This window comes from Chroicocephalus ridibundus, chromosome 6 (genome assembly GCF_963924245.1).
Source record: "Chroicocephalus ridibundus chromosome 6, bChrRid1.1, whole genome shotgun sequence".
In the NCBI taxonomy this organism is placed as follows: domain Eukaryota; kingdom Metazoa; phylum Chordata; class Aves; order Charadriiformes; family Laridae; genus Chroicocephalus; species Chroicocephalus ridibundus.
The window spans coordinates 45,085,661-45,111,102 of record NC_086289.1 but is presented as its reverse complement, the minus strand read 5'-3'; the positions used below and the strand labels follow the sequence as shown (position 1 = coordinate 45,111,102).

The window sequence follows — 25,442 nt, the reverse complement described above, 5'->3', positions numbered from 1 at the left end:
ACTTCCTGCTGCTGACTTTGAGAAGAAATGGCAAACTGCTCTAGAAAACCCCAGAAAACACTAGAAGGCAGATGTATTTGTGGGGGAACTTGTCGGTAAGCCATGAGAGGGGGAAACCGGAGCAGTGCAGAGGAGCTAATTGCTTGGTGACCATCTGGAAGCGAAAGACAAAGGGAACGTGGCGAGGCACATGGCTGGACTATCACCTCCGCACGTCAAGAACTGAATAATAAAGTCATAAACTGACGCTCAGGCAAAGTAGAGCAGAACCAGAGGCAGCTGAGTCATAACAGGGGATCGGTCAGGGCTGCCAGGAGGGTTGCACATGGAAAATGTAAAAGTAATAAAAATGCTCATTAATCTGTTTTTTATTGTCATCTGAAGACTCTGAATTATTGGCTAAAGGCTTTTGTGTAGGGAGGAAGAGGATGGGGCCGGGGACAGATGCTCGTTCTCTTCGGGTCACCAGATGGCACGAGTCTGGCTCTTTCCCTTTCTCGCTCAAAGGCATTTTACAGCAGGGACCCAAGAGCTACCGGGAGAATATTGCCCTCTGCTCCCTATAACAGTGCTTGGACAGAATATTTCAGCCATTAATCGCTTGCCTACAATATTTAACAGACACAGAAGAGCAAACTGGGGGGGTCCAGCCCCAGCTGAGAAAGAAAACGTCGCTTTCTTGGTGGAATTTTATTTTTCTCTCTTTGAAAGTTTATAAAATGACTATAAGTAGATGCACTGAAGCTGGGGATAAAGTCTGCCAGCTGTTGCAGAGCCATTGCTGCAGGTGTGCACCGCGGTCCCGAGTCTGCAGCTACCAGCAAAGGTCTGGGCAGCCTCCGAAATCACCCCCCTCTTTCCCAAGGGCTGGTCCTGTTTGTGCTGCTGCCTTTTGCGTGTCCTTCCAGGAGAGCGGTGCTTTCCCTCACAGGAGTCAGAGCAGGTCACCTGGCAAAGCACCTTTCTGGGCGAAACTTGGATGTGGGGTTAGAGAAACACGATGCTCAAAGACAAGAGCATTTATTGTATCTCACAATTGTTACAATATATAAGGAAAACAGAATTCTGAAGTGACATTCGTATCTACTGAAAATAATTGTACTGATCTTCTGAATTCACACAAAAAATCACAGTACAATGTGCGTGAAAAGGAGGGAAATTCGTATTTTGGAAAATATTCATGCAGCTGCAGTAGGATATAGTCTAGTTCACAAGGTCACAGTGAGTCCTAATTAAGCGTTATTAAGAGCCCTTATGAACAAGGCTGATTGAGGTAGTGAGAGGACAAAATATTGCATGCAGAAAAGGACAGCCACTGGAGAAGTCATTGTTTTATTCTGTCTCTTACTTGCGTATATCAAAATGGGAAATCAATACCTATTTGTAAGGCATGAAATCAACTTAGCAAAGAGCTTGCCTACAAGACTAGCTCTCGGCTGAGTCCCTGGCTCTGCCTGTACCCTGGGAAATGAACCAGTGAGACTGGGATGCCTAAACATACAAAAAAATAAAGGCTAAAAGGCTTGTTGGCACTAAAGGATTAAATGTTGGCCCTCAGTTGGAAATTGCAACTGAGCAAAGAGCCTTGGTAAGCCAGCAATGGCCACCAGGAAGGCAAAGTCAGTCTATTGTCATAGCCAGCGAGCTGCTGCAGAATGGGATGTAGGTAGGTAGTAAGGAAATGCCTTAATATCTGAGTTCACCTGCAATGTCTGTAACCTTAGAGACCGGTTGTGATTTTGAAAGAAAAAATAAATCCTGTGCACTTTCTGGGAGGTTTCTTGCTAATGAATAAACAACCAAACTAAAACAGATCTGCATTGTGGCATGGTAATGAGCTAATGACGAGTGAATACTGCAGACATGAAATCAGAGTCAGAATTAAATCAAACAGTGAATTAACAATTAAATATTAACAACTGATCAAAACATCAGGTAGACTGTCAGCAGGATTTGAATAATGAAGCAATGCACCATTGGACTGGTTCTTACAAAACATTAACCCAGCAAACCTAACGCTTGCTGTGACCTTTTCCTAGTCCTCTTGTGCAGGAGATAGATCCTCAAAAGTGGTCCTAGAGCATGGCTAGAACAGGAGCATGGTTAAAGTATTAACCCTTCTTCCACATAGATACTGGAGAAGAGAAAGGCTCACAAAAGTGCATGCAACATTCTTTGTATACAAGTATATTTAAGGATGATGCACCCTGAGTTAAGGTAGTATTTGCGGTATGCGTGTGCCTTATTTGTGGGCTCCCAGGAGGAGCACAGGGATGGAGGGACTAATGAGAGCAGCCCTCTATATTGACGCCTGACCAGGGCATACACATTTAATCCCGAAGTGTCCACTGAGCCACTGCTTGGTGTGACCCACACTCTGCAAGTCTCAAAGCACCTCCCACCACCTTAAAACAGCTGAAGACCATTAGGACAAAAGCCCAGAAGTCTCCTCAACTACAGCTTACAGGAGAAAAAGGAGAAATCAGTGGTCTCTGATCTGCAATTACACCCGCATTAGCAGGTGATCCCAGACTATTTCTCCTCTGCTAAACAAGAAATAAATCTTCCCAGCAAGAGATAATCTTCTTGCCTCAGAAAGAGCTATAGAAAAAAGCAACAAGAGGCTGGCGGGTGTCCCTGAGTGTTAGTGGTGAGGGCTAACGCCCTGGCTGCATAGTCTGGGAAGGATTTGATTCAGGATTTTGGTCCAAGTGATGATGTCAGCTTCATACCTCCTCCCGAGGAGCGTCTCTGTGCTGGGTGACTCAGGCTGGGGTGGCCCACAGCGCCGGGGCATCTCTCCTCCCTCAGGGACGTGGAGACAGCCTTGGCCTCTTTGGGGAGGAGCAGGGATGAAGGCATCGGAGCAGGGATGAAGGCATCAGATCAGGGATGAAGGCATCGGAGCAGTGGCAGAGCACAGCTCTGCCATGGGTTCACCCTCCCTCTCCTTCCCTCCATGTCCCTGAAGGAACAGGAGTGCAGAGACACAGCCCAGGAACCAGACCCTCAAATATCCCCGGAGCTTCCCTCCCCTGGCACAACGTACCAGCTCCAGTTCTTCCACTCCAAAAGCCCCACAGCAAATACATTTTTCTGACGTGACATGAGAAAGTTAAAAAAAAAAAAAAAAGGCTCTGGGTGAAGTTTCCTGCAATAACAGGCAGAAATTCCTATTACCTCCAGATCTCTTTGTGCATTCTTGGTGTAATCCATGAATTCATCACATCGCTCATAACTCTTGTACTCCTCGTCTCCCAGGACTTTGTAAAAAAGGCTCCGTCACTTCTCCTACTGTGTTTACATCTGTTCAATACAGCTTATCTGTTGGCAATAAGTTGCTTTCAGTTTGGCTAACATAAATGTCTGCCAACCAAAGCAGCATGAACTCTGCAGGCACAAAGCCTCCTTTGCCTCAGCTCTGCTGCAAGGGCCCTTGCTGAGATGGTTGTGTTACGGTCTGAGCTTCGTGGAGGTACTTGAGCCCGTAGCAAAGCCATATGGACATGCTGTTGTCCCGTCTGTCCCAGGGTCTGAGTGTTATTTGATTAGGAGCCATGTCAGGATTGGGTTATGTTTTCACCCTTGCCCGTCACTTCTGTGCCGCAGCCCAAGATGCTGCTTCTAGAACAATCCGTGAGGACTCGGCCCTTCATCTTCCATAATAGGGGCTATCAGAAGTACCCTTTCAGACACAGCCCACTCCATCCACAGCCATCCCATCTCCCTCTGGTCCTCATAACATAAGGCTTCACATCATAGTGCCCTGGGGGAGGAAGGGAGTTTCTCCGTCCAGTCCCCCTACCAAGCAGTCAGTGGAAGAAGCCTACCTCTGGTGGAGCCTCGGTACCCATGAGTGTGCACACCCTCCTGAGCCTCCACTGCTGTTTCTCCATTCCTCCTGAACAGGTATATCTCTGTGCTGAGACCCATGACCATATGATGTGGTGCCCATGCTAGAAAGGACTGGATTTGGCCAGTTTCTACCAGCCCCAAGAAAACTGTGCCTCAACTTCTCTTTCCCTTCAAAAGCATGGAATAACTTTTGCATCAGTTTTTAGGGAACGTGTTAAACCACGCTGGGGTTTTTTCACCCTCCCATGGCCGATGCTCTAGCCTTACCCAGCCTATGGCAGTTTGGATTACAGCAGGGGATAGCAGTCCTGAATTGAATTTAAATATCTTTTGATAGAAAGGGACAATAGATTTTACTATCATTTATCCTAGTTTCTAGCTGGTATAGACATATTGTCACGCACAAGGTCAGATCTTGGATCTTCACTCACTTTGTCTTTGTCCAGGCAAAATTTTTCCTAAGCAAAAAGAAGCTGGCAATTTCCAGATCTCAGTGAGTCTAGAGCATCTTTAATGTACGTTTTAGCACTTACTGAGAATGATTGTATTTTGCAGGGAAGAATTCACCTGAATTTGCAGTGTTTCCTCAGTGCAGAGGCTTGTGGACCAGAGAGAGGACCGAGCATTTAATGCAGCTCTTTATCTTCTGCTGAACTCTCCAGCTGCCTTTCAGAGAAGCAGACCCCCATGCTGGGTGCGCAGGGTCCAGGTGTTGGCCAGACAATCAGTCCCTCTCTTTGCCTGTGTTTTCTGCTTTGCATGTTCTGTCGACACGTTGCCAGACACGGAACAGATCCATCTTACAGTTTGGGGATCTTCATGCTGAACACTGGGGTCTGATCCAGGATTTATCTCACTTGTGCCGATAATGTTGAGCCAAATGCTGAAAGAGTTTGTGTTGGTTAGTTCAGTCCATGCTTCTGCAAGCGGCCTCATCACTCCAGACAACAGGAATCCCTAAAGCAAGATATCCTTGGAGATTAGTCTCTGGAAAGAAGGGGGTTTTTTTCAAGCTCTCACAGTGCAAACACTGTAGCATACGGTACATCCTTGACACTTAACTTGGCATCTGTATCACAACCACAGGAGCTCGGATCTCTGTGCAACCCACTACAAACAGAAGTGGAGCTCTTTCTGCAGCACTCACCTCCTCCTCACACTCTGGTGTCCACTGCATACATTTTGGCAGTAGCTGTTTGAGAGGATGGCAAATGCACGTTTGTTACGATTGTCCCAGCTGAGGAATAGCCTTTCCTCAAGGAGTAAGCAGAGTGGAGTCTTCCAGAGCTGGTCTCTGTGAGGCACAGGGAAAGAAATAGGGTCTGCTAATGAGTGCTTGGTGACTCAGCTGCAAAGCCTCAAAATGCAGAGAAAGCAGCACTCCAAGATATGACATAATATTACACCTCAGCTCCCACCTCACCACCTCGATGTGCTTTCTAGAGCTGCTGAAATAACACTATTCCCATTTCACAGCTGAAGATATTGCTACTGGGGATGAGCAACCATCCTGAAGAATGTCCCTGAAGGACTTTCCCCACCCGGTGTGCCTGCAGCAGGCCCCGAGCCATGGCTCTATCTCTGAACTGTGTTTCAGCCCTGCCTTTCAGTTCCTCACCTCTGAACAGATACATGCAGCAGGTGAGCAGGGACCCCGATAAGAAACAGCCGAGTGACCCCGCCATGCCGAGCCAGCACGACCAGCCAAACTTGTACTGGATGCCCAGAAACACGTTGTGGAAGACCAGAGAGGAGCGCTCCACGTAGACATCAACGGCGTACCACACCGAGCCGGTAATGCCTGGGAGACCTGCAGGACAGGAGGGAGGTGCCACAACGAGCTCCCAGATGGACCACAAGGAGATCACCAATATAAAATCTGGAGCTACAGTCTTCTCTCTGCTGGGTCAGACTTTAGGATGGACAGGTTTTGGCCCCTGTTCTGTCTCAGCCCGGTCACTTTGGCAGATTCCCCCTGGTTCCTACTGATCTTGGCTGGATCAGGCCAGTACAGGCAGAGGCTGTACCTCACACCTTGGCACTCACAGACACCATCAGCATCAGTTGGCAGCACTCAGGTTTCTGCATTAAAAGGTAGAAACCTCCTCCATTCTCAGCTCATTTATCAACTTATTGTAAAGTTACTTCAGGAATTTAATTTTCTGATCTGTTTTGACTTTCAGAACTTTGACAGCATTTTTCAGACAAACTTTGGGAGGATGTTTAAAAGAACCTCTCAAAGTGCTTTACATGTGCCCCCGGAACCAGAGCTTATGCTGAAGCAGAGGTAGATGCTTGATATTGGCATAAAGTCAAATGAAATTACTTGGTACCTAGTTGGCAGTCCATTTATTTTTGCATTTAAAATTCTCCCACTGGCTGTAACAGCAAAGCACCTCAGTCAATTAGGGATTTATCACCTAGGAGGGACAGATGTGTTACTATCCTTTTATTAGAGATTGGCTGCAGAGATTTCAGCCTAAATGACTTGCCCAAGGTCACACGATCTGTGGCAGAGCCAGGAACCGAACCAGGGTGCCGGGGCATTTCTAGTCCTTCAGCAATTAGGTGTCTTTGCATTATCAACAACACTTGACATCTTCACAGTAAAAGAGCAGTGAATGGAAGTCAGTCAATTCTGAACCAAGTTGATGTACTTGAGAAGTCACCTGGTCAATACAATAAATGAAAGCAGAAAAACCCAACCATACTCTGTTAGGGGCAGGCAGTGAAGAGCGGAAGTTATATTGCACAAATAAAGCAAATAAGGATCCTTCCCCCATGTTTGCCCTCAAGAAAATCACCAGCTCCTCTCCCCAGAATAATAGAAGGCTTTAAGGCTTCCCCCTTTTACTGAAGGTTGTCCTGCAGGATGGGGGCACGGCAGGAGAATACCTGCAATGAGCAACATAACTCCAGACACCAGGCAGATGCGCAGCTTGATGAGCGGCTCGTCGGGAAGGAATTTCACGCAGTCCAGTCCCAGGACGAGGAAGAGAAATCCAAATCCTGCCAGGATATCTGCTGTGATCATCATGGCTCGGGTCAGCACCAGCTTCACTGCGGGACAAAAGCAGACTGTTCTAGTGCAGAAAGAATGGAAGTGTGGGAAGGTAATGGGATCAGATCCCGCGGGAACTTTTTTTTCTGTGGTGAAGTTCTCTCCACCTTCCCCTGGGAGTAATATCTCACTGAGAAAAGAAATATGGCTGTAATATGTATGTACACCAAATTATCTGTCTCTGAGTAGAAAATGCTCTTTTTCTCTACACTTAAGGGTCCCCACCACTTGTAGACACATCTTTGACTCTGACATACCGGGGTGCTCGGCGAAGATGGAGTCGTACTCATCACAAGTTTGGATCCCGTCAAAAACGTTTGTGACACATTCCCACCACAGGCCACGGCATTTTGTACTTACCTGTAGGTTGAGAAGAGAAAGAGGACTGTAAGTTAATACATCCACCAACAGAGCGGATGGTCAGCTGGGCCCTTCAACAGAAATCCTGGTCCAGTTGTGTCGATGGCAAACCAGAGTTGTTTAGCTTGAAGAAGAAAAAAAGCAGGATGGAGGGAAAGGACAAAGTTTTCTGCGTCTCTGCTAATGGTTTTAAATTAAAGCAAAAGAAATTCAGACGGGACATTAGGGAAAAAAACCTTCCTATTGGTAAGGATAAAAATTATGAAGGAAATTTCTGGGAGGAGCTGGGGGGTGGCTGACGGGAGAGATGTAAGAGCAGATTTGATAACTCCTTGCCAAATGCTTGTCTAGGCTGAGCTGGGCAGGGCTATGAACCAGACGACCTGAGACTTTGCTGTCCGTGCTCCCCTCACACCATCCCCCTGCCGAGAAGGAGCAGCTCAGGGGGACCATGGCAGGCACTGCACCAGCAGCCGGGCGCCTGCACTGGGAGGTGGCCGCGGCATGGTAGAGGAGTGCTTCGCTGCAAATCGGAGGTGTGGACGTGAGCCCCTCTCCAGGCACATCTCCGTAAACACCGGCTGGAAAATGAGAGGCAGCTGGAGCTGATCCTGGCCCTGGGGCTCCCCGGTGTGCTGCCAGCTATGGGACCACGCGTGCCCGAGCCACACTCATCACTGAGACATCCAGACTCGGGCAGACGTTGCAGTAGCATCATGGCTCATCGTCTCCATCGTCCTGAAGCCGTAGATACCATTCCCAGCCCAGCCTTCCATAAAGCGCTTTAATATGGGAGGTATTTTCATTACCAATGCAAATACGGCAACAAGCACCTCTAAAACATTCCTGGAATTGCTCATACAAGGAGCGGAGTTAATGCCGGTGCAGCTGCCGCCCGCCGCAGCTAATGGAAGGAGAAACTCTCCCCGGGAATGGGTTTCATGCAGGGGAAAGGGACCAGGCTTGCTTGGATGACGCAACAAATTCATTTTTCTTGCACTGTGTAAATCACAAAGCAGATAATAACATATCTCGGCCACTTAATAAAGTCTCATTCAGGATATATTGAAGTCCGTAGCCAATTGCAGTATTTTCTCCACAATACAATGTCCCAGCCAAGCTGTACATCTTCTCTGCAACACTGCACTGTGGATAAAAGGTGAGTAAAAATGACTCACTACTTCAGACAAAAAAAAAGATACTATTTATGTTGAATGAAAATAATCTACACATTTTTTTCATTAAGATGAAAACTACTTACAATTTCTGAGAATTTAACGGAAGGTTTAATGAAAAATATCACAAAAAAATGAGCAGCAATGCCGGAAAAAAAATGTTTTCATTGATTTTGTGTTTTTCAAGTGAACAGTGTCATGTAGAACAATTTGACCTGTTTATATCAGATGTAAGTTTTTACCGTGGCCCTCTTAAGCCAGCTGCAGCTCCTCTTCCGTCTTAACTCACCACCATTATAGCTGTGCTTGAAATTAGCATATTTTTTATTAAATTATATTTGGTTCCACTTGTATTTATATCATTTCATGTTCCTCCCAAACCACCATAGGCTTATTCATACTACTCTGTATTCAGTTAATACCCTCAGTTACTTCCTCACTTGCACGCATAAGTGTTGTTTTTTAAATCTTACAAGCAGCATCTTCATCTCATTGTTTATAAAGAGACTAAGAGGATTCCAGGCTTTGTCAGCCTCCAAGCAAAACAGAGGTCTTAAGGTACAACAGTCGTGATCATGGTCTAGCTTGTGAAACAACACCCTTCCCAGACTCGAAAAATCTTGGAAAATGTTTTGTGTTTCTTGGGATATTTCAGTTGTCACCTCCTCCTGCTAGCGCTGAACACGGGCAGAAGCAGGGATAAATGTCTCATTGCCTGGTGCAGGAGGGGTGGGAACAGACATCGGAAGAGGCGACCTGTGGCTGGCCTGAGCCACCGCTGAGCTATTCTGATTTCTGTTATCTGCTTCTTAACCTCCTTGGCCATCCCTTGCTCCCCTCTGCTTTGTGCATCGTTTGTCCTTCTGCTCCCAAACCACCTTGGGCATCATCTGCCCTTGCGCAGGCAGCACAGACCCTCAGGCACACGGGAACTCGCTGCTGTAGATGGGAGAGGGGTCAGGGCTGGCTGGGGCCTCATGTGGGGACATGGATTTCTCCATCCCATGGCCGGACTCATGCACCCTGTTGGTAGCCCTAATTCCCCATCGCTTCTTTCCCCCCATAGCAAATCTGGTCCAGCTTCCCTGGGCCCAGCCGAGGACTCCCCGAGAAGCTAAGCATCACGACCAAATTCTTCATCTGCCACTTCGATTACAAAACACATTGCCACGACCTGCTTTCCCTAACACAGGTATGCATGTGAAACATGAACTGCATAATGACTGTAATATATATAATTATATCCTATGCATAATGTATAATTAATAGTAAAATAATTCTAATACAAAAAAATGACAGAACAAGCACATACTTCCCCTTCTGGGGAAAGCGCAGAAGACAAACATGTGAGCGATGACAGTCACAGTGTTTTACCGCACAATAAAAAGGTGCCAACGTACAATAATTACAAGCCCAGCACGAGAGTAAAACAGGCAGCATTTAACAGTAGTGGTAATTTTTTTAATCTGCCTGCAACAGGGAGGGGCTGTGCACACAATACAGTACGTGTTGGGAAGCAGATGGTGGGTTTTTTCCTGCTCAAACCACTGCAAAAATTGACCCAGGCTTGTCTTGATGCTCACCCGGAGTGCACCAGCTTAAGCCCCTTTCTGTGTTGCCGTAACCCGCTGGTTTCTGAAGGGGAGGCGAGGGGCTGTGAGGGCAGAGCGCTGGCAGGGCCCTGGCTGCTCCCTGGCCTCTTCTCCTGGGCTGCTCCTCTCCGGCAGGACCACAGGGAGGGCTTCATCCTCCCCAGCTGCTGGGGCCAGGGTCAAAGCCAGGTGACTTTCTATGCTGGAGGATCGGAGTTCCTTTCTCCTGAAGTCAAAGTTGCTTGAATTAACCTTTTTCCAGCGGAAAACAGGAGTCACAGTGGACTCCCCACTTTTCTGGCCGTGGATGATTTACCTGCATTCTCCTGTTTAGAGAGGCAGTGAGTCATTAGAGCCATTAAGGAGATCAGTGGTCAGGTATTAAGGCTGGGGGCACTTTTCTCCATTATTTAGTATTCACACTCAGAGCAGGAATGTGAGAGCAGTGGCTGCTAATAACGAAACTGGGTGTTAATGGAGCGCTCCAGGACAGCCCAGCGCAGGTGCCTTTGTGCCAAGAAGACAAGGTTACACAGCCTCAGGGGAACGGACTGGATCTTTCCTGGCTTCACTCTGCTCAGGAGTTGGGTTTCGCTCTTCTGTTTTTTCCCCCAATCTGGGATCCGTCTGGCTTTTTGGAGCGTGCTGATATCTTCAGCAGACTACAGCCAATTCACATCTTCCTGAAATAAATCTAAAATAGCTCCTAAATTAAGATGATAAATGAAGAGGGATATCCCAGCCAGCTTCAGGGGGTGCACGCTGTTTTCCCTGCAGAGGCTCACCGAGCAGACACGCCGAGCAGACACACTGACCGTCTACAACCAGCTTCCAGGGTGGGACTGGCAGTCCTATTGTCAGGAGTTCTTGTGGCATAGAGAAAAAAGGTATTTTCCTTGTAATCAGTTTTATCCTTCTTTCCTCAGACAATTCATCACGTGATGTGATGCAGCTAAAGGTTGCATTGCAATCACTGAGTGCAGAGGAGATTTCTCGTTTCCTATGCTGGATAACAGATGGGACGTTTCTTCTTGGTATACTCAGCCAAACTCCCTGTCTTGGAAGGTGTTTCACCTTCACCACATAAAGTATCCAGTTTGCCAGAGAGCAGATTCCCACACTGTGGACCTGCAGCCCTTAAATGTACAGAAAGTGCTGGCTGTTCTGGGAAGAAAAATACCAACTTGCAGTAATGAGTGCTGGAGAAACAGTGATGGTTTGGGGTCTGGAGTCTCTGGGGCACACCGTGCATGTAAGCGGCGTTCTGCTCCCTTGTTTGCAAAGTCCTTTTGCCAATACCTTTCTCTAACATGAGAGTGCTACTGTCCGCACAAGTTCAAGAAGATTATTTTTGAGTGCTGGATCTGACGCCAGTCCCCATGCTCCCCAGAAATTTCTGCTCGCCCTATAGCTCAACGGCTGTTAAGAAAAAGACTTGAAGAGCACAGGTGTACATGCTGGACTTTTCCATCAAGAAGTCTGACCTACAGAACTAGAAACATCTCCAAAATATCCATGCAGGCCGGAGCTGCAGGATAACTGTACTCAAGTTCATACACATTTAAACCTAGAGCCTGTAGACCTTTCCTGAATTTACCAAGTGAGGGCAGATCATAAAGTCTGGCAGAGAGAATTACACAAAAGAGAAGGAATTACCGCTTTTCCGCTGCTCTTGCCGGACTCATTAATTTCATTTTCATCCACTTTCATCCAGCACAACAGGAAAAACGTACATGAGAGCGGAGCAATGACACCAGAACCAAACTCTCTCTAGGACACTTTTGTTTTGGTGATCAGGCTCTCCTCACCCCAGTCTTACCTCCAGGGAATCATCAGCGTTCACCATCCAGCAGTCCGTCCAGGTAGATGCTATCAAAAACCCAGTAGAGAAAAAAGCAAAAAAACAGCCCGCATACTGGAGGAAAAACCTCATGTCAGCAGGTGATCAGTGCATCTGGGGTGGGGGGAGAAAAACACTGCCCAGCCCTTGTTCTTGCCGCTGGGGTAGAGGCAGAGCCTCAGTGTCTCAGGTCACTGCCACCCTCTTCCAGTGGCCACGAACAGCGGGAGCTTTTCACTTCTACAGATGCCATCCATTAGTGATGGCCGCAGGAGCAACGGTCACCTGCAATGGGGACGGGAGGAGGGCAAGAGCGCCCGCGGGAGCTGCGGCAGCCAATCCGCCCGCCCCGTTAGAGCTCTTGTCATGCCTGGCTGAAGAGAAACAGGGCTGTGCAGAAGTGGCATGCAGGTAACTGGAGTCCTGGACTTGCCAGGAAAATGGGTATCATTGCAGGGTTCGGCAAAGTAGGGGAAAAAAAAAAAATCAAAACTTGTTCTTTGTGGGCGGGAGTTTTGAGCACTACTGAGGGACACACAGAAGAGCTCTCATGTGCACACACATTTATTCCACTGCATTGGTTGATGCCTTAGCAGTGAGCAACTAGAAAGTGTCTTGGTGTAGACCCCAGGCCCTTTGGTTACCCTGTTGGTCTCTGATGCAGTGATGATCTAGTTCAATGCAGGAATGTCACTAGAAAGGGAAGGGAAAAGGCAGCAGTCATGGGCCTTCAGAGCCAACACCGACAACCATCCCAGCTCAGATGTGGAGCTCTAATTTCTGCATTTAAGCAAAACCTAGACACTTCTCATGCCCTGGACTTCCATTTGTTCATGGTCTGAATCCAGGTCCCATGTGGGAATCTTGAACTTTTCAAGCCAGTGCCAGATTGGGGGATTTTGCTTGGTTGGATTTTGCCTACTCGCTTGCTGCCCTTGCAACCTTCCTGTTTTCCTGCAGGTCTCCCTGGGTGAGCAGGGCTCACGCAGGCTGCCAGGGACAGAAGGACAGGGCCTCTGTAAAGGGGCTTCTCACTCAACCCCTCCTCTCTCACAGCGCTGAGAAACCCAGCAGGGCTCCAGGGTACCTTCCAGGAAAACCAAGGGGGAGCGGGACTGGAAATTCCTCCCATCCCAATAGTACAAATGCACAGAAACCATCACATCCTCAGTGATCTTTATTTTTGAAAAGAGAAGCCATAAAAGACTGGAGACTTGCCTTTACTGGGCACGTCTTCAACACAGGGCTGAGGAGCAGATTCTGGCTCCGCTCTCAGCTCCGCTGACAATCTGCTTGCCCGAACTGGTGGTGTCTGTCATCTCAGCTGTCGCCTCCAGATGGAGCCAATCGGTACTTTTACAGAATTGCTCAAAGCTTGCTTTCCCTTCCCGGCGATTTCACTCCAAATACAATAGCAATAAGAAGTTTATAATTCTCACAATATATAGCCCGTATAATCCCTATCATAACCTCACGAGGCAGTTTTACTGTCAGAGCTAACAGTCTTTTGCCTTGATCCCAGGATCACTCTGTTCCTCAGAGGTCACGCCGTAGAAGAGGTCCTCGGCACCTGCTTTGGGAGACACTAGGTAGAGAACAAAAGTCCCAGATCAAAAAGCCAGGGTATGCAGGACTCTGCTCATTTAGCTTTTCTGCTCTGTTTTCTAATTCCATTTTTAGAAGATGACAGTTGAGGAACTTTTCTTCTTCCTTTCTGCCAGATGTGTGTCCTGATATGTTTATGTGGGTACGATGCTTTTGGTTGAGTTTTCTAGTATCCCAGTGGCCATCCACAGGGACGTGGCACTGGCCATACAGGTCCCACAAAGGATAATGACTTTCATTAGCCACATATATATAGATTGCATTGATGTGACACACGTACTGACAATATGCATCATCTTCCTATACTTGTCTTGCACTGTATTAACCAACCTGTGGCTGCACCAGTTTTCAAAACAAGGTATCCTAGCCAGTTGTTATTACTAGTAACTCAGAAAAAGCGGTGTGGTGAGCTCAGAAAAGGCCTGGAAAATCTGAGAGTGCCTTCCCACAAACAGAATTAAGAACAGTTTGACAGTAGCAGGGCCTGGATTAGCCGGGAAATGTAGTATAGCCATATGGATCGCCCTGCCTTCTCATTCTGTCCTGCACTCAATCACAAGCCTCCTTCAGAGAGGATAAGCCCAGCTGGGGAGAAGGGGGCCATTTTTCCTCATCTGGTGCATGGTGAAAGTGTGCCCAATACAAGCGTGACGGAGGTGGAAAGCAAAAAACTCCCAGGGGAACAGCAGGACCACCGCAATAGCCAGAGTGGTGTTTCTAAGCTTTTGTAGTGGGCACGTCATACTCTGCTCTTCCAGCTTAGCACATCAGATGTCCATGCATGCCAGCCCAAGGAGCAAAATCCACTAAGGGACGAAAGCAGCATGTTGAGGTGCCAGTGCTGCCTGTGCTTCGCTCCATCTCTCCATAGCTGTCATGGCAGTCCTGACAAAGCCTTGTTTATTTTCCACATGCCCAGCAATTCGTGTTGCTGTCCGAAGTCCATCCGCCTCCTTGTGTTCACCCTCCCTGCAGGGAAGGGCAGGAGAATGACCCTTCCTAGAGCAGGATGCCGGTACTTCCCTGGCCGTGAGTCACGGGGGGATGGGAAGTGGCTTCACACTAGCCATTTGCATCTAGCTCAGGGCTCACGAGTGTCCTGGCCTTGGTGGCAGAGCAGGTCAGGATCCTCCAGTTTTCCCTGGTGTAAGATGGCTCCAGAGCGTGCAACACAATGAAGATGGTTTGTGATTTTCACCTGACGGACAGGCCAATCCAATATCTGGTCCTTCATTGGGCCCATGTCTCCAAACAGTCCCATAGTAACTGCTGGAGTTATTAGAAAGAATACAATATTCTTATTCAGTAGAAACTGGCAAGATACATATTTAATAGTCTTTATTTAAAACAAGTCAGCAGCTTCGTGAAGCAAAGTCTGTAGCAGTTTCTCATCATACTCTGCCTTCCTAGCTTAGCATGACAGATGTCCCCTCAGCTTCGGAAAACAGCTCTCCCAAAATAATCTCCCGAGATGTATAGCCTAAAACCTGGCTGACATGACTCAGTGTAGCTTTCAAATGGATTTGTAGGCTGTACTATATATGCTTACTGTCTCTTATTCTCTTGGCTGACCTAACATTTATAGTACTTTGACACTAACAAAAGCATTAGGGTATCCTACACTTAATTATCAGAGCTGGGCCTTGTAGTGCTCTTCAACTGCACAGTATCAATGCAGCATAACTTTGCTGAGGTAACAGCCTTATCACCTCGTCTACACACACTCCTAGCTAAGAGATGAACACACTGAGGGTCGATTGTTCTTATTACTCATTAACACAAGGTGGTCTGGGCTCTCCTTTAAAGGCAAGCCATCATATTATGGAGTGACAGAAAGTACTGCCACTTTTGGGAGGATCATAGCTGCTTTTCACCTGTCTACCTACAAAACCATTCTTGCAGCAACAGCCCAATGAGGTCGCAGTCCTGTGAGCAGGAAAGGGTTGTGTCCTCCCTTTACTTCCGCAGTGTCTAATACATAGTGTAGCAGAGGGCCCTGAGCAAGAGGGAAGTGGTGATGCTGCACATTAATGCATGAAATATGGATGTAACCGCAAGCAAGCAAGCAGTCAGTGGTGCGACTGTTGTGTTCAGGGCCGGGGGCTTGTCCAATGGGCACGGCTCGGGAGCCAGAGGTGATGGAGAGTTTTGGGAAGGGTTTCCCAAAGAGCTCTTCTGCTACTGTGGAAGACTCCGTGGGCTTATCTGCCCACCCCTCCCCACTCCTCCTTCCTCGTTGTACCGCCTCCATTTTCCTGCTCATACACCACCACCCATGGCCTCTAAGTGTCTTCATCTCCAGATCAGTGCTCCTTGGACATGAGATGTGTACACACATGAATTACAAGGCAGTGTGTGTACCACTCCAGCCATGCCCATACAGTCCAAAACCCTAGGATTTAGCTTGGAGTTAGCTTGGTAACCCCAAGGAAAACAGTAAGACTTCGGAGCAACCTGTGACTTTGCAAGCAGGCAGCATATAGGATTAAAAGAAAATAGGAAAGCAAAGGTGTTTTCTAGTAGATAGGAGCTTCAAGGATTGGTAAATAAAAACCCTGTGTGTGTGTGTGTATGCTATACACACAAGTACAATGCTTGCATACTTTGCTCCTTTAAAACAGTTTTTACAATCACTCCAGTGCAATAAATAATAAGGTAAGCATTTCAAGACAGTCTTTTCAGGCTCTCAAAGTACCCTGCAACCTCTCTTCAGTACAATAAATTTTGTTTTACGGCTGCCTATGAAATCTCACACTTGAGAAACACATAATCTCAACGATGTATCACTAACCCCATTTTACAGCTGGGAAAACCGAGGCTCTGAGTAAGTGCCTTAGATCAAGAGCGAGGAGTCACAGCCCCGCTCCTCCTTAACACCGTGGCGCGCAGTAAGATCCTTATCAGTGAAAACATGCGTGACAACTCACTCGGGTTCCCTGAAAGCAGCCACCGAGAACACACAGTGCCGTCGCTGCATACCAGCTTCACGCAGGCGTGTATAGGCAGAGGAGCTGGGCAGTGGATTAGACACACCTTTTCTCGGCATGTCAGTAGTTCCAATGAATAGCCCTCGTCCCCAGGCAGCCCCAGGGCTGTTTGATGCCCTGCCACGTCCCGCCGGCGTCATCCTCATCCAAGCGTGTGTTTCCCCAGCGTGAGCCTGAACTTTCCCGTGCCCTGATGAAAAGGTGATAAAACGCCCGTGAAGCACAAGGTCTGCGCCACTAATAGCAACCGCGCAGGAAGGGAAGGGAGAGCGGGGCGAATATTTATCCCTTTCCACAGTACCAGAGAAAAGCAAAGGAAGAAAGGTCCCGTGGTGGAAAGGGTTTGCATTGTGTCTGCGCTCTGGCAGCTGCTTCTCAGAAACGGCGGCTCACCTCAGCCGAAGTGAGAGGGGCCGTCGAACGTGCGCTTCACCCTGCAGCCTCTCCTGGCTGAAATCCAGCCCCTCTTGTGACTCACTTCACAAGAAACATCCGCTTCAGACCTCTGTGCCCCTCGCTCCTATTCACCAACCTTCTTATCGGAGAGTGATGAAAGACCCTCTAGGCGACCCATCGAGGGGGGATAAAAGGAAAGCAATGGGTCAGAAAAGCCCAGTTTGGTAACAGGATGTTTGATCTGCTATAAAAAGGCAGGGAGGGAAAGAGCTGAGGCTCAGAGAAAACTGTTGCTGCTGTGATTCACAGCCCAGGAGCACGGGAGAGTTTTGGGACCTGGTGCGGTGAGCGTGGGTCAGGTTTGAGTACAGGATCTGCGAGGTGTTTCCCTGCAGAGCTCTGGGGCTGCAGCTCTCTTAAAATCAGTGTCTGCCCACCTGCCCGTCACCGGTGCCTCACCAAACTCTCACTGTCCCCTTCTGTTTAATACCCGGCATCCAAGCTGCACATCGAACCCTGCCCGGAGCTGACACAGTGACCCCCAGGTCTGCCCCCCACCGAGATGCTGGACCCACGGGCAGGATTCTGTGCACAGCCGGGCTCCGGCAAGGGGGAGAAGCCAACGGCAAACACCCTGAAGATTCCCACCAGGCCACCCCCTGGCTCCAGCCCCATGTCTGGACGGGAAGGGGACGGGGCAGGGATGCCTCTGCCCCTGAGCGAAGTAGTGTGAGCAGAGCCCCTCATGGCTCACGTACACCCTGTCAGTCTCTGCCCTGGAGGACAAAACCGTGGAGGAAGAGGAGGGAAGAAGGGGAAGGACAACCTAATCCTTGATGGAAACTCCCTGAGGAATGGGGAGACATGGGCAGGGCTGCAGTCCCAGCCCTGGGACAGGAGACACCAGTGGGTGACTCCAGCCTTTGGAGCTCATCTCATTTATATAGGGAGTGTCTTCAGAGGTCTCCTCTCTCCTGCCCTGTCCTCTCCCTCACATTAGAGTCTCTCTAGGAGAGGAAAGCACGGCATGTCCTTTCCCTCTTTCTCCTATTCCTTCCCTTTTCTGCCTCAGTGGTTATGGTTCACGCAGGGCTCGGTTTCCCTTTCTGTTCTTTATGGAGATGTGTTGTTCCTCATCCAAGCTCTCCCCGTGGAGACCATCCCTCCGCCTGCTTCTGCCTTAGGCTTCATTCCCGCCACTTTTGTCAACAATACAGGGTGTGGGCTCATCCGAGTGCTCCCAAATCACCCAGCAGCCAAGCCTCTGTGTACAGCAGGATAAGGAAGAGTTTTCATGAGCAGAAAAGAGAGACACAGCTGTGAGAGGAACACCTCCAGCCTCTGGTCTCCAGGCAGATAACTGGGGTTTTAAACTCCCTCTAGGCATTGAAATAATGACTTTGGGTTGCCAATGTGCTCTCTCAGTCCTAACAATAAAGGGTGTGTTAGAAAGTCCAGGGGAGAAGCTCCTTCCCTCCTCCTCTGCCTTGCACACACGGGCATGCACAAGCTCTGCTTCCAGCGCTGATGGATTTTGCACTTAGCAAAGGATTTTCAAGAGTTTCATTCCCACATAGACACTAGAATAACTGGCCACATTTAAAGACTCCTTTAAATGTTTGACCCTGCTGCCCACTGGAAAATCCAGCCATGTATGTCACAGTCGCAGCTACTGAGTGCTTCAGAAATACCTGCCTCTGTTTTCAGTGTCTTAAAGGGGACTGAAGCATATTGAATATCAGTACTTATAAATTCCGTCCTACTGTTCCTCTCACTTTCCAGAGACAGCTACTTGTTGGGGGATGGCTGTACAGGTTAGCATATCCACGAGGATGCTGAGCAATTGTTCACTGGTTCTGACGTCTCATAAGATTTTATACGGCACAGTAATCTGTGTATCTTGAATTGCTCCAATATCCAAGGAAACTCCAAAAAGGTTAGGTCAAATAGATCCCCAGGTGAATTCCTAGCAATATGTGCAAGGGACTGAGTTCAGCAGCCCCAAGAGAGACCTGAAACCTCATCTCATAGACTTTATATTGACCCTGAACAGACTGATCTACAAATCTTGCAGCAGTCTGTGGTAGAGCCTTTCTAGGAGGGACCCTAGATCACTTTATCTTCCCAGGACCTATTATCTGACATGTCATAAGGGCTGAGGAAATGGATAGAGGTTGTGATCAAGGCACAAAAAAGTGAGACATAGCCATATCCTGGGATGGGAATCTTTGAGCAATCTCTAAAATGCTGACTATGGCTTGGGCTTTTCCTTGACATGAAGGCTGCCCCAAAACCAGACCCACAGGTACTTGAACTTGATGGCTTATTTCCTCATTGGGTGAGCAACATAAGTGGTGGTAACTCTGGCTTCATGGCGGTAACTCTGTCTTCAGTATTGAGTTAACAGCAGTTCCTGCGGAGGACTTCAGATCTAGTCATCAGGCATCCTCTCTTCTTCCTCCTTCTGTCTGTTTGTTATATCATTCCAATGCTCCCTCCTTCCTTCATCTGATTTCAGGAAGAACCACCTGATGTTCTTCCAAAGAAGAACATTTTTCAGTGGTGATCCTGAAGGTGATCAGATTCTTCACTTCCCAATCTCAGGAAAAACATTCCATAACTAGGCCATCAAGCTCATACCTGAGCACAGACACCCCCCATCACTGAGTCCCTGGTGGAGATGTGGTGAGATATGGATTCAAATATGATCCTTGCTATAACTGGTCCCTAGAAGACTAGGACCAAGACCTTGCAGGCATCAGAAACACAGCGAGAAGAAACAGGATGACTGGCTGCCAAGGGTTAGATCTTCACAGAGCTCATTTCCTGGAGAAGCTGAAAGATGTTTTCCTAATTGCACTTAGAAAACTCTTCCATGGATGGCACCAGGGATGAATTTTATCTTGTCAGGACCGCAGCGCACATGTCTCATGGCTCAGGCACTGAGCATGAAATTCACACACACGTGGATCTGCCTCCCTCCCCCTCTCAGTCAGGCCCGGGTCTCACTTATTCTCATTGCTCCCCCGCTCCTGCCCTGGGACTCCAACACCAGAAGCTGCTGTGCTCCATCTGGCCCTACTGCGTTACAATGAGGACAGTGGCCACACTTTGTGGTTGGTCCTTCCAACAAGGCACGCTCTCCACCTGCCACTTCACAGTTGAGCCTCTTCCCTAGATTCCCCACCACATCTGTCCCATCATCTGGCACCATGATTAGTATCATACATTTTGAGAAAGACAAATGATACAGAGCTACCTTCTATTTGACAGCATGCAGAAGTAAGTTTAATAACGCGCTGCTTTTCCCACCGTTACTTCCCTAGTACTGTGAAGCTCATTGTTTCCATTAATTTGATTGTGTCTGACTTTTGTTTACTATCTGGCTTCTGGTACAGAATGTCCAGTGAAAGAACAATCCTAAAATAGGAAAATAGAAAGCAAAATAAATCCTACCGTATGGGTCAAATCCCTTGGCCTCCATGGGATGGGTTTCGGGCCATGGAATCTCTATCAGAGCTTCCAGTATCACTTTGGTAAACAACACATGAGCGGCCAAATGCAGGACCACCTTTATTTCTCAGCAGCTTGCTGCCTCGCACAGACAAGCCCAGTGATCTGCGAGCTGTGGGTAATGACACACAAAGTGCAGCTTTATACATGCCAAAACCACTTGTTTAAAGACGGGAATGATTTCAGTGTTTTGCGGCATTCTGAGGGACAGTCTTAGGCCATGTGGGTTTGCTGATTCAGGAGAGGAGAAAAAACAAAGGCAACAGGTAAAAACCGATAAGCCGGGGAGGAGACGAGATCCCTTCCAGAGCCCTCACCAGAGGGCGGTTTGGAGGAGAAGCCAGGAGTTCAGGCAGCCTCCAGCCCCATGCAACTTCAGTGTGTTACATATAAGCATATTTTAACAGGAGCCAGATGAAATCCATCATGTGAAGAGTAGGGTGAAACTGCTCCCAAAACCACAGCTTTTTTACAGCCAGTGAGGAAACACGAATGTTTGAATGACCGCAAGAAAAGGGTTGATTATTAGCTTGGTTTATCTCCAGCAGATTAGGAATTCCAGGTCATGTCTACTGACCAAACACAGAGAGGTTTCTGGCCCCCAACATTTGAGAAGGAATAATTCACACAGCCCATTTTAAATCTAATTTTCACAATATAATCCCTCTGTCTAGTCAGTATCAAATAAGTCCAGTCAGTCCCTCTAACTGATGCTGCCTCCATCAACCACAAATTTTAATTTCAAAAAGGAAATCTGAGCTTTCCTCCTGGAAATGGAGGTTTCAGCTTGGGTATGCAGGGAAAAAACCCTGGTTTTGGTGCTATTCACTATCCTGTTGCCTTTTAGGCAATAAGAGTCATTTGGAGGACGTCTTCTCCAACAACCTTTTTTAAAACTTTGTACCGAATGGACAAAACTTTGTCCTGCACCATGAGCAGCTGATGAAGGGTTAAGGTTTCTTTGTGCTGCTGTGCTCTGCAGCCCTGCAAGCTGTGATCTTTGGCTGCTTCAGCTGCTACCATGGTCAAACACAACGTCTGCCCCTCACTGCAGACTGGGTTGGACACAATCCTGACTAATCCCAGGGAAGATTTGCAGCCGTCTTAGATCCTCCTGACATCTGGGCAAAGACATCTGGGCGCTGCCTGAAAAACAGCGCTTGGAGCTAAGGTTCAGCAGGGTTGTTTCTCCTGGATGGATGAGGGAGTAAATGGGAGAGAGAGAAGAAAAAACAGCCTGCGGATAAAAAGCAAAGTCATTTTAAAGTTTTTCGAGACAATGTAAACCAGAGCTAAATGCAGGTGGTCCCACCAGTTTGCCCTTTTTCCCCAGAACCGTGGGGACATCAAATGAAACGGCAAGTCACAGGGTTCAATAGAAAGTAGATGTTGTACTTTCCCGTGAAACGCAGAGTAAACCTGCAAAAACTCCTTGCTGCAGGATGCTGCAGGTGCCAGAAGTTTCAAAAAACAACCAACCAAATTTATGGAGGAAAAATCAAGTGAGCAAATTTAAAAGTACTGGCACCGGTTCAGGATATATTCGGACATGGATCAGAGTGGGCTGTAACACATTTTGGGGTAGTGTCACTATGTGCTTATGTTATTCCCTGGCTCTACAACTGGCTGCCACCAGAAACACCTGGCTGGGTTGATGTTGTCTGGCCATTCCCATTTTCTGGTGCAGATGTGGTGCTTGTGTTTTCTCTCTGAAACCAGGATCATGCGGCTGTGCCTGCTCTGCGCACCTGCCCATACTGATAAAAACATATAATCAGAATGAGATAATTCTCCCTAAGACATTAGTTTTAGCTCAAGGATGAATTCGGGGCAGCCTGGGCCCCTTAGCTCAAGGATGAATTTGGGCCAGCTTTAGGGAACACCAGGGCAGAGGATCATACGCGACCCTGTGCTTTCCAAACACAGTGAGACCTTGCCCGAGAAACACCTGAGAGAAGAGGAAACCAGGCTGCTCACCTGCAAGTCCTGGCAAGTGTTAAAGCTTGTTTTTGCCAGAAAAGGAAACAGGTATCGTTTACTACCCACAGAGCACAACTCTCTGCTGAGTAGGGGGGTGAGGCTGCCGGTCTGACTAACAACACCCAAAGGAGTGACGTGACCAAGGTGTTAAGCATTTGCTCAGTGCAGCAAGGACTGTTGCACATGAGGACAATCTCTATGAACAATTAGAGGAGTCTGTCTCCCTGCAGACTAAAACATCCCAGTTTGATGTCAGTAGCTGCCTACAGACATGCCTCTTCTCACTTGATCCTGCTTTTGTAATGGGCAAAAAACGAAGACTCACGTGTTTACTTAAGAACAGGCCAGTCACTAAGGACTGTCAGTACTGGAGCACCTTTAGCCTAGACAATACAAGGGAGATTGCAACATTTTGGATAAACCCAGGTCTTTCAGCCGAGATAAATGACCTGAAGGAATGGTATTTCCCCAAAAGTCAGGTAGAAAAAATAGGTGAAAATAGAGTGAAAACTCTTTGTGACTTCCAGTGAAAAAAAAAATCTCAGGCAGAGGAGGAAAGGCTGTGATTATTGAGTAAAAAGAGGATTTATTTTGACTGTTGAACCGGTGCAGAAAATCATCTAAAGAAAAGAAATAAGAGTCTCAAAGAAAAGAAATAACGTCTCAAAGAAAGGAAGGAAGTCCAGAAGAGGAGACTGTGCTCTTAGGGATGCTGCAAATTCCAGAGCACTGAGAACACCGATGAGTGATGAAGGGGAAAAGCAGAGTTTCAGTGTTTATCTTGCTCTGTAAATTCCTCGTGATGTCCACAGAAAGAGTTGCTGGGTTTTGAAATCTTTCGTGAAACATGAGTAGAAGTATCAACTTCAAACTGTCCCTGGAAAGCAAAGTATAAATCGGGTGTTCACGAAGGTGGGACTCTGTGCACAAGGTGTTTATACGGGTTGTCAGGGGTGTTCAATGGTCACAGAGACACGAGCGACTTGACTCCAAGCTCTCACTTCCTCAAAGCAAGATGCACGCATTGAACTTGTGCCTAGAAAGTGTGCACAAAGGCACAGGGAAGAGCCTGTGCTGCAGCCTACGTGGACCGTGGGAGGTCCAAGGGGACGTGAGCGTATCTGAGCATTGCCCTTCATCGTCTTTGTCTGACCCAAGGCCACTCTGTCATGCATTCACCCAGTAACACTGCCCAGCACAGCACCCATCAGGGACAGAGGAGCAATGGGACAGCTATACAGCCCCTCAGGAACACAGCACCCATCTCCAGGCAGCTGTAGACTGTAGTCCCACAGCATCCCTCACAGAATAAGGCTGTCTTCAGTCTAAACTCCGTGGCCTTCTGGAAGGGGAAGAAACTGAGGACACATGGTGTCCTACTGTATGTCCAAGCCGTCAGATTCACACTACTGATGGATTTGGCACAAATTGGCTCAAAGGTGCCACCAGGACACACACTAAGGCCAGCTTTTCCCAAGTACAGGGTGGGCACGGATTGCAGTCCTTCCAAGAGCCAGCAGCATGGTCAGAGTGCTATATCATACAGCACATGCCTGCTACGTGTGTCTCCTCAAGACCACTCTTGATGTCCCTTCCAGTGCAAGTGCGATTGGATGGTTGCCACCCAGGACTCCTCCCTGTACTTTCCTAGAAGGTTCAGTAGAAAGCCCAAGTCCTTCCCACACAAACCAGCTCTGTTCCCTCTCCTGGCTGCTTGGAGCCTGTAGCCAAACGATCTAAACCTGCTAAAGGTGTCTTTGAAACTCGTACGCCTGTCCAGAGCTGACCTCACACTGCAGGAGTCAGTGAGGAGCTACCTGATCTGTCTGGGGGGTGGCAGGAGGGTCAGGAGAGGGGTGAGTCACTTCAGCACCCTAAAACACCTGGGAAGACTGCATATTCCTTTGCAGACGGACATTATCAGACTGATATGACTACCCAGACATCAATGATCAAATCCAGACACTCCTAACCCTGCTCTCCTCAGGTTCACGTGGGTTTCTACCCTGACTCTTCATCAGGCAAGGAATCGTTCCTCCAGGGACCAGCTCCAACAGCCGGCACCATCCTGGCTTCCCTACTCCCTGTAGCAGTGTTCTTGATGAACACGCGGAGACATTCATCTACTTTGTTATCTCTGCATTGCCAAAGAAAACGTTGCTGCTTTCCTCTTCTTCACTCCCAGAGCTATAAAACCGGGGTCCGCAGAGACCCAGGAAAACACACCATTTCTTCAGCTGGAGATTCACAGCCACCTAATTCCTCCACGAGCGGAAAAGGACACGACTGGAAAAGTTTGCTACCAGGTAACTAGGGTGGATTTCGTCACACCGGCGCTGGTGGCCGGACGTTGGGGACCGGCAGCTGCAAGTGTTTTCAGAGCAAACCAGCCCTGCTTTGTCTCTGCCCGGTGTGGTGAGATTGCAGTTGCTTTTCTCCCCTTTGACCCCCCCGCCTCCCCCGGCATTGCACAGGACTGGTCAGGTAATCACGCGTCTGTTTGTTTGTCTATTTGCAAATCTCAGGAAGCAGCTCCAGCAAAATCTCCGAAGTCATCAGAATGCAGCAAAACCACAGTGTCAAAACAATACAGCCCCATCCCTACCTCCAGCAGGACGTTTATCAGTAATTATCACCTGTTTATCTCAGAGCCTGGGATTACGGCAGGGCCAGGCTGAACGTCCCCTCCATCCAGGCCGTGGTGAAGGCAGGTGACACCACCCAGACCATGCCTTGGGCTCCCCGGGCCCTCTGAAGGAGACACTATTTCCTCACTCCACCTGTTCTGAGTCCAGATCTGTCAATATTCAAATATTCACGTAGGAGAAAGGGAAACTATAGTAACTGGACAAATACACGCCAAAGAAAGGACACTCCTTCCTGGTCTGTAATCCCCATGTTCAATTAACCTTAGTAAATCTCTGAAGCATTCAAAAATCGAAATTTCTCCTTTAAGAGAGACGCAGTAATGAAAAGATGTACAGCACATCATCCTTATTAAAATGGCAGATTCAAAAGTTTGGATTTAGGGTTCTGGCAGCATTTGTACACGGATGATGAGTGTTTGCTCAGCTGCCT

The 25,442-nt window shown here is 48.0% G+C and overlaps 1 protein-coding gene across 4 annotated transcripts; it reads right to left on the bottom strand.

The window, feature by feature from the left end:
* Nucleotides 1–1,004: 1,004 nt before the first annotated feature.
* CLDN16 (claudin 16) lies at nt 1,005–12,191 on the bottom strand. 4 transcript variants are annotated; one of them, XM_063339089.1, is made up of 6 exons: nt 8,110–8,395; nt 7,174–7,276; nt 6,751–6,915; nt 5,474–5,665; nt 5,003–5,149; nt 1,005–4,812 (listed from the first exon to the last, which is right to left on the bottom strand). In XM_063339089.1, exons 1-5 carry the CDS (start codon nt 8,263–8,265, stop codon nt 5,010–5,012), a joined length of 756 nt encoding a protein of 251 aa, XP_063195159.1. In that variant the 5' UTR covers nt 8,266–8,395; the 3' UTR covers nt 1,005–4,812; nt 5,003–5,009. The 4 variants fall into 4 exon arrangements, with proteins under 4 accessions (XP_063195159.1, XP_063195160.1, XP_063195161.1 ...); XM_063339090.1 differs by having other exon boundaries at nt 1,005–4,738; XM_063339091.1 differs by lacking the exon at nt 8,110–8,395 and adding an exon at nt 11,863–12,191 and having other exon boundaries at nt 1,005–5,149.
* Nucleotides 12,192–25,442: the final 13,251 nt, after the last annotated feature.

Excerpts from the sequence above, each read along its gene's own strand:
- CLDN16 (XM_063339089.1), bottom strand. The coding sequence starts at position 8,265 with ATGAATTTGTTGCGTCATCCAAGCAAGCCTGGTCCCTTTCCCCTGCAT. Across the intron at positions 7,277-8,109 it reads ATTCCAGGAATGTTTTAGAG|GTAAGTACAAAATGCCGTGG; the intron begins GTGCTTGTTGCC and ends CTCAACCTACAG. Across the intron at positions 5,150-5,473 it reads CTGCATGTATCTGTTCAGAG|AGACCAGCTCTGGAAGACTC; the intron begins GTGAGGAACTGA and ends TGTGCCTCACAG.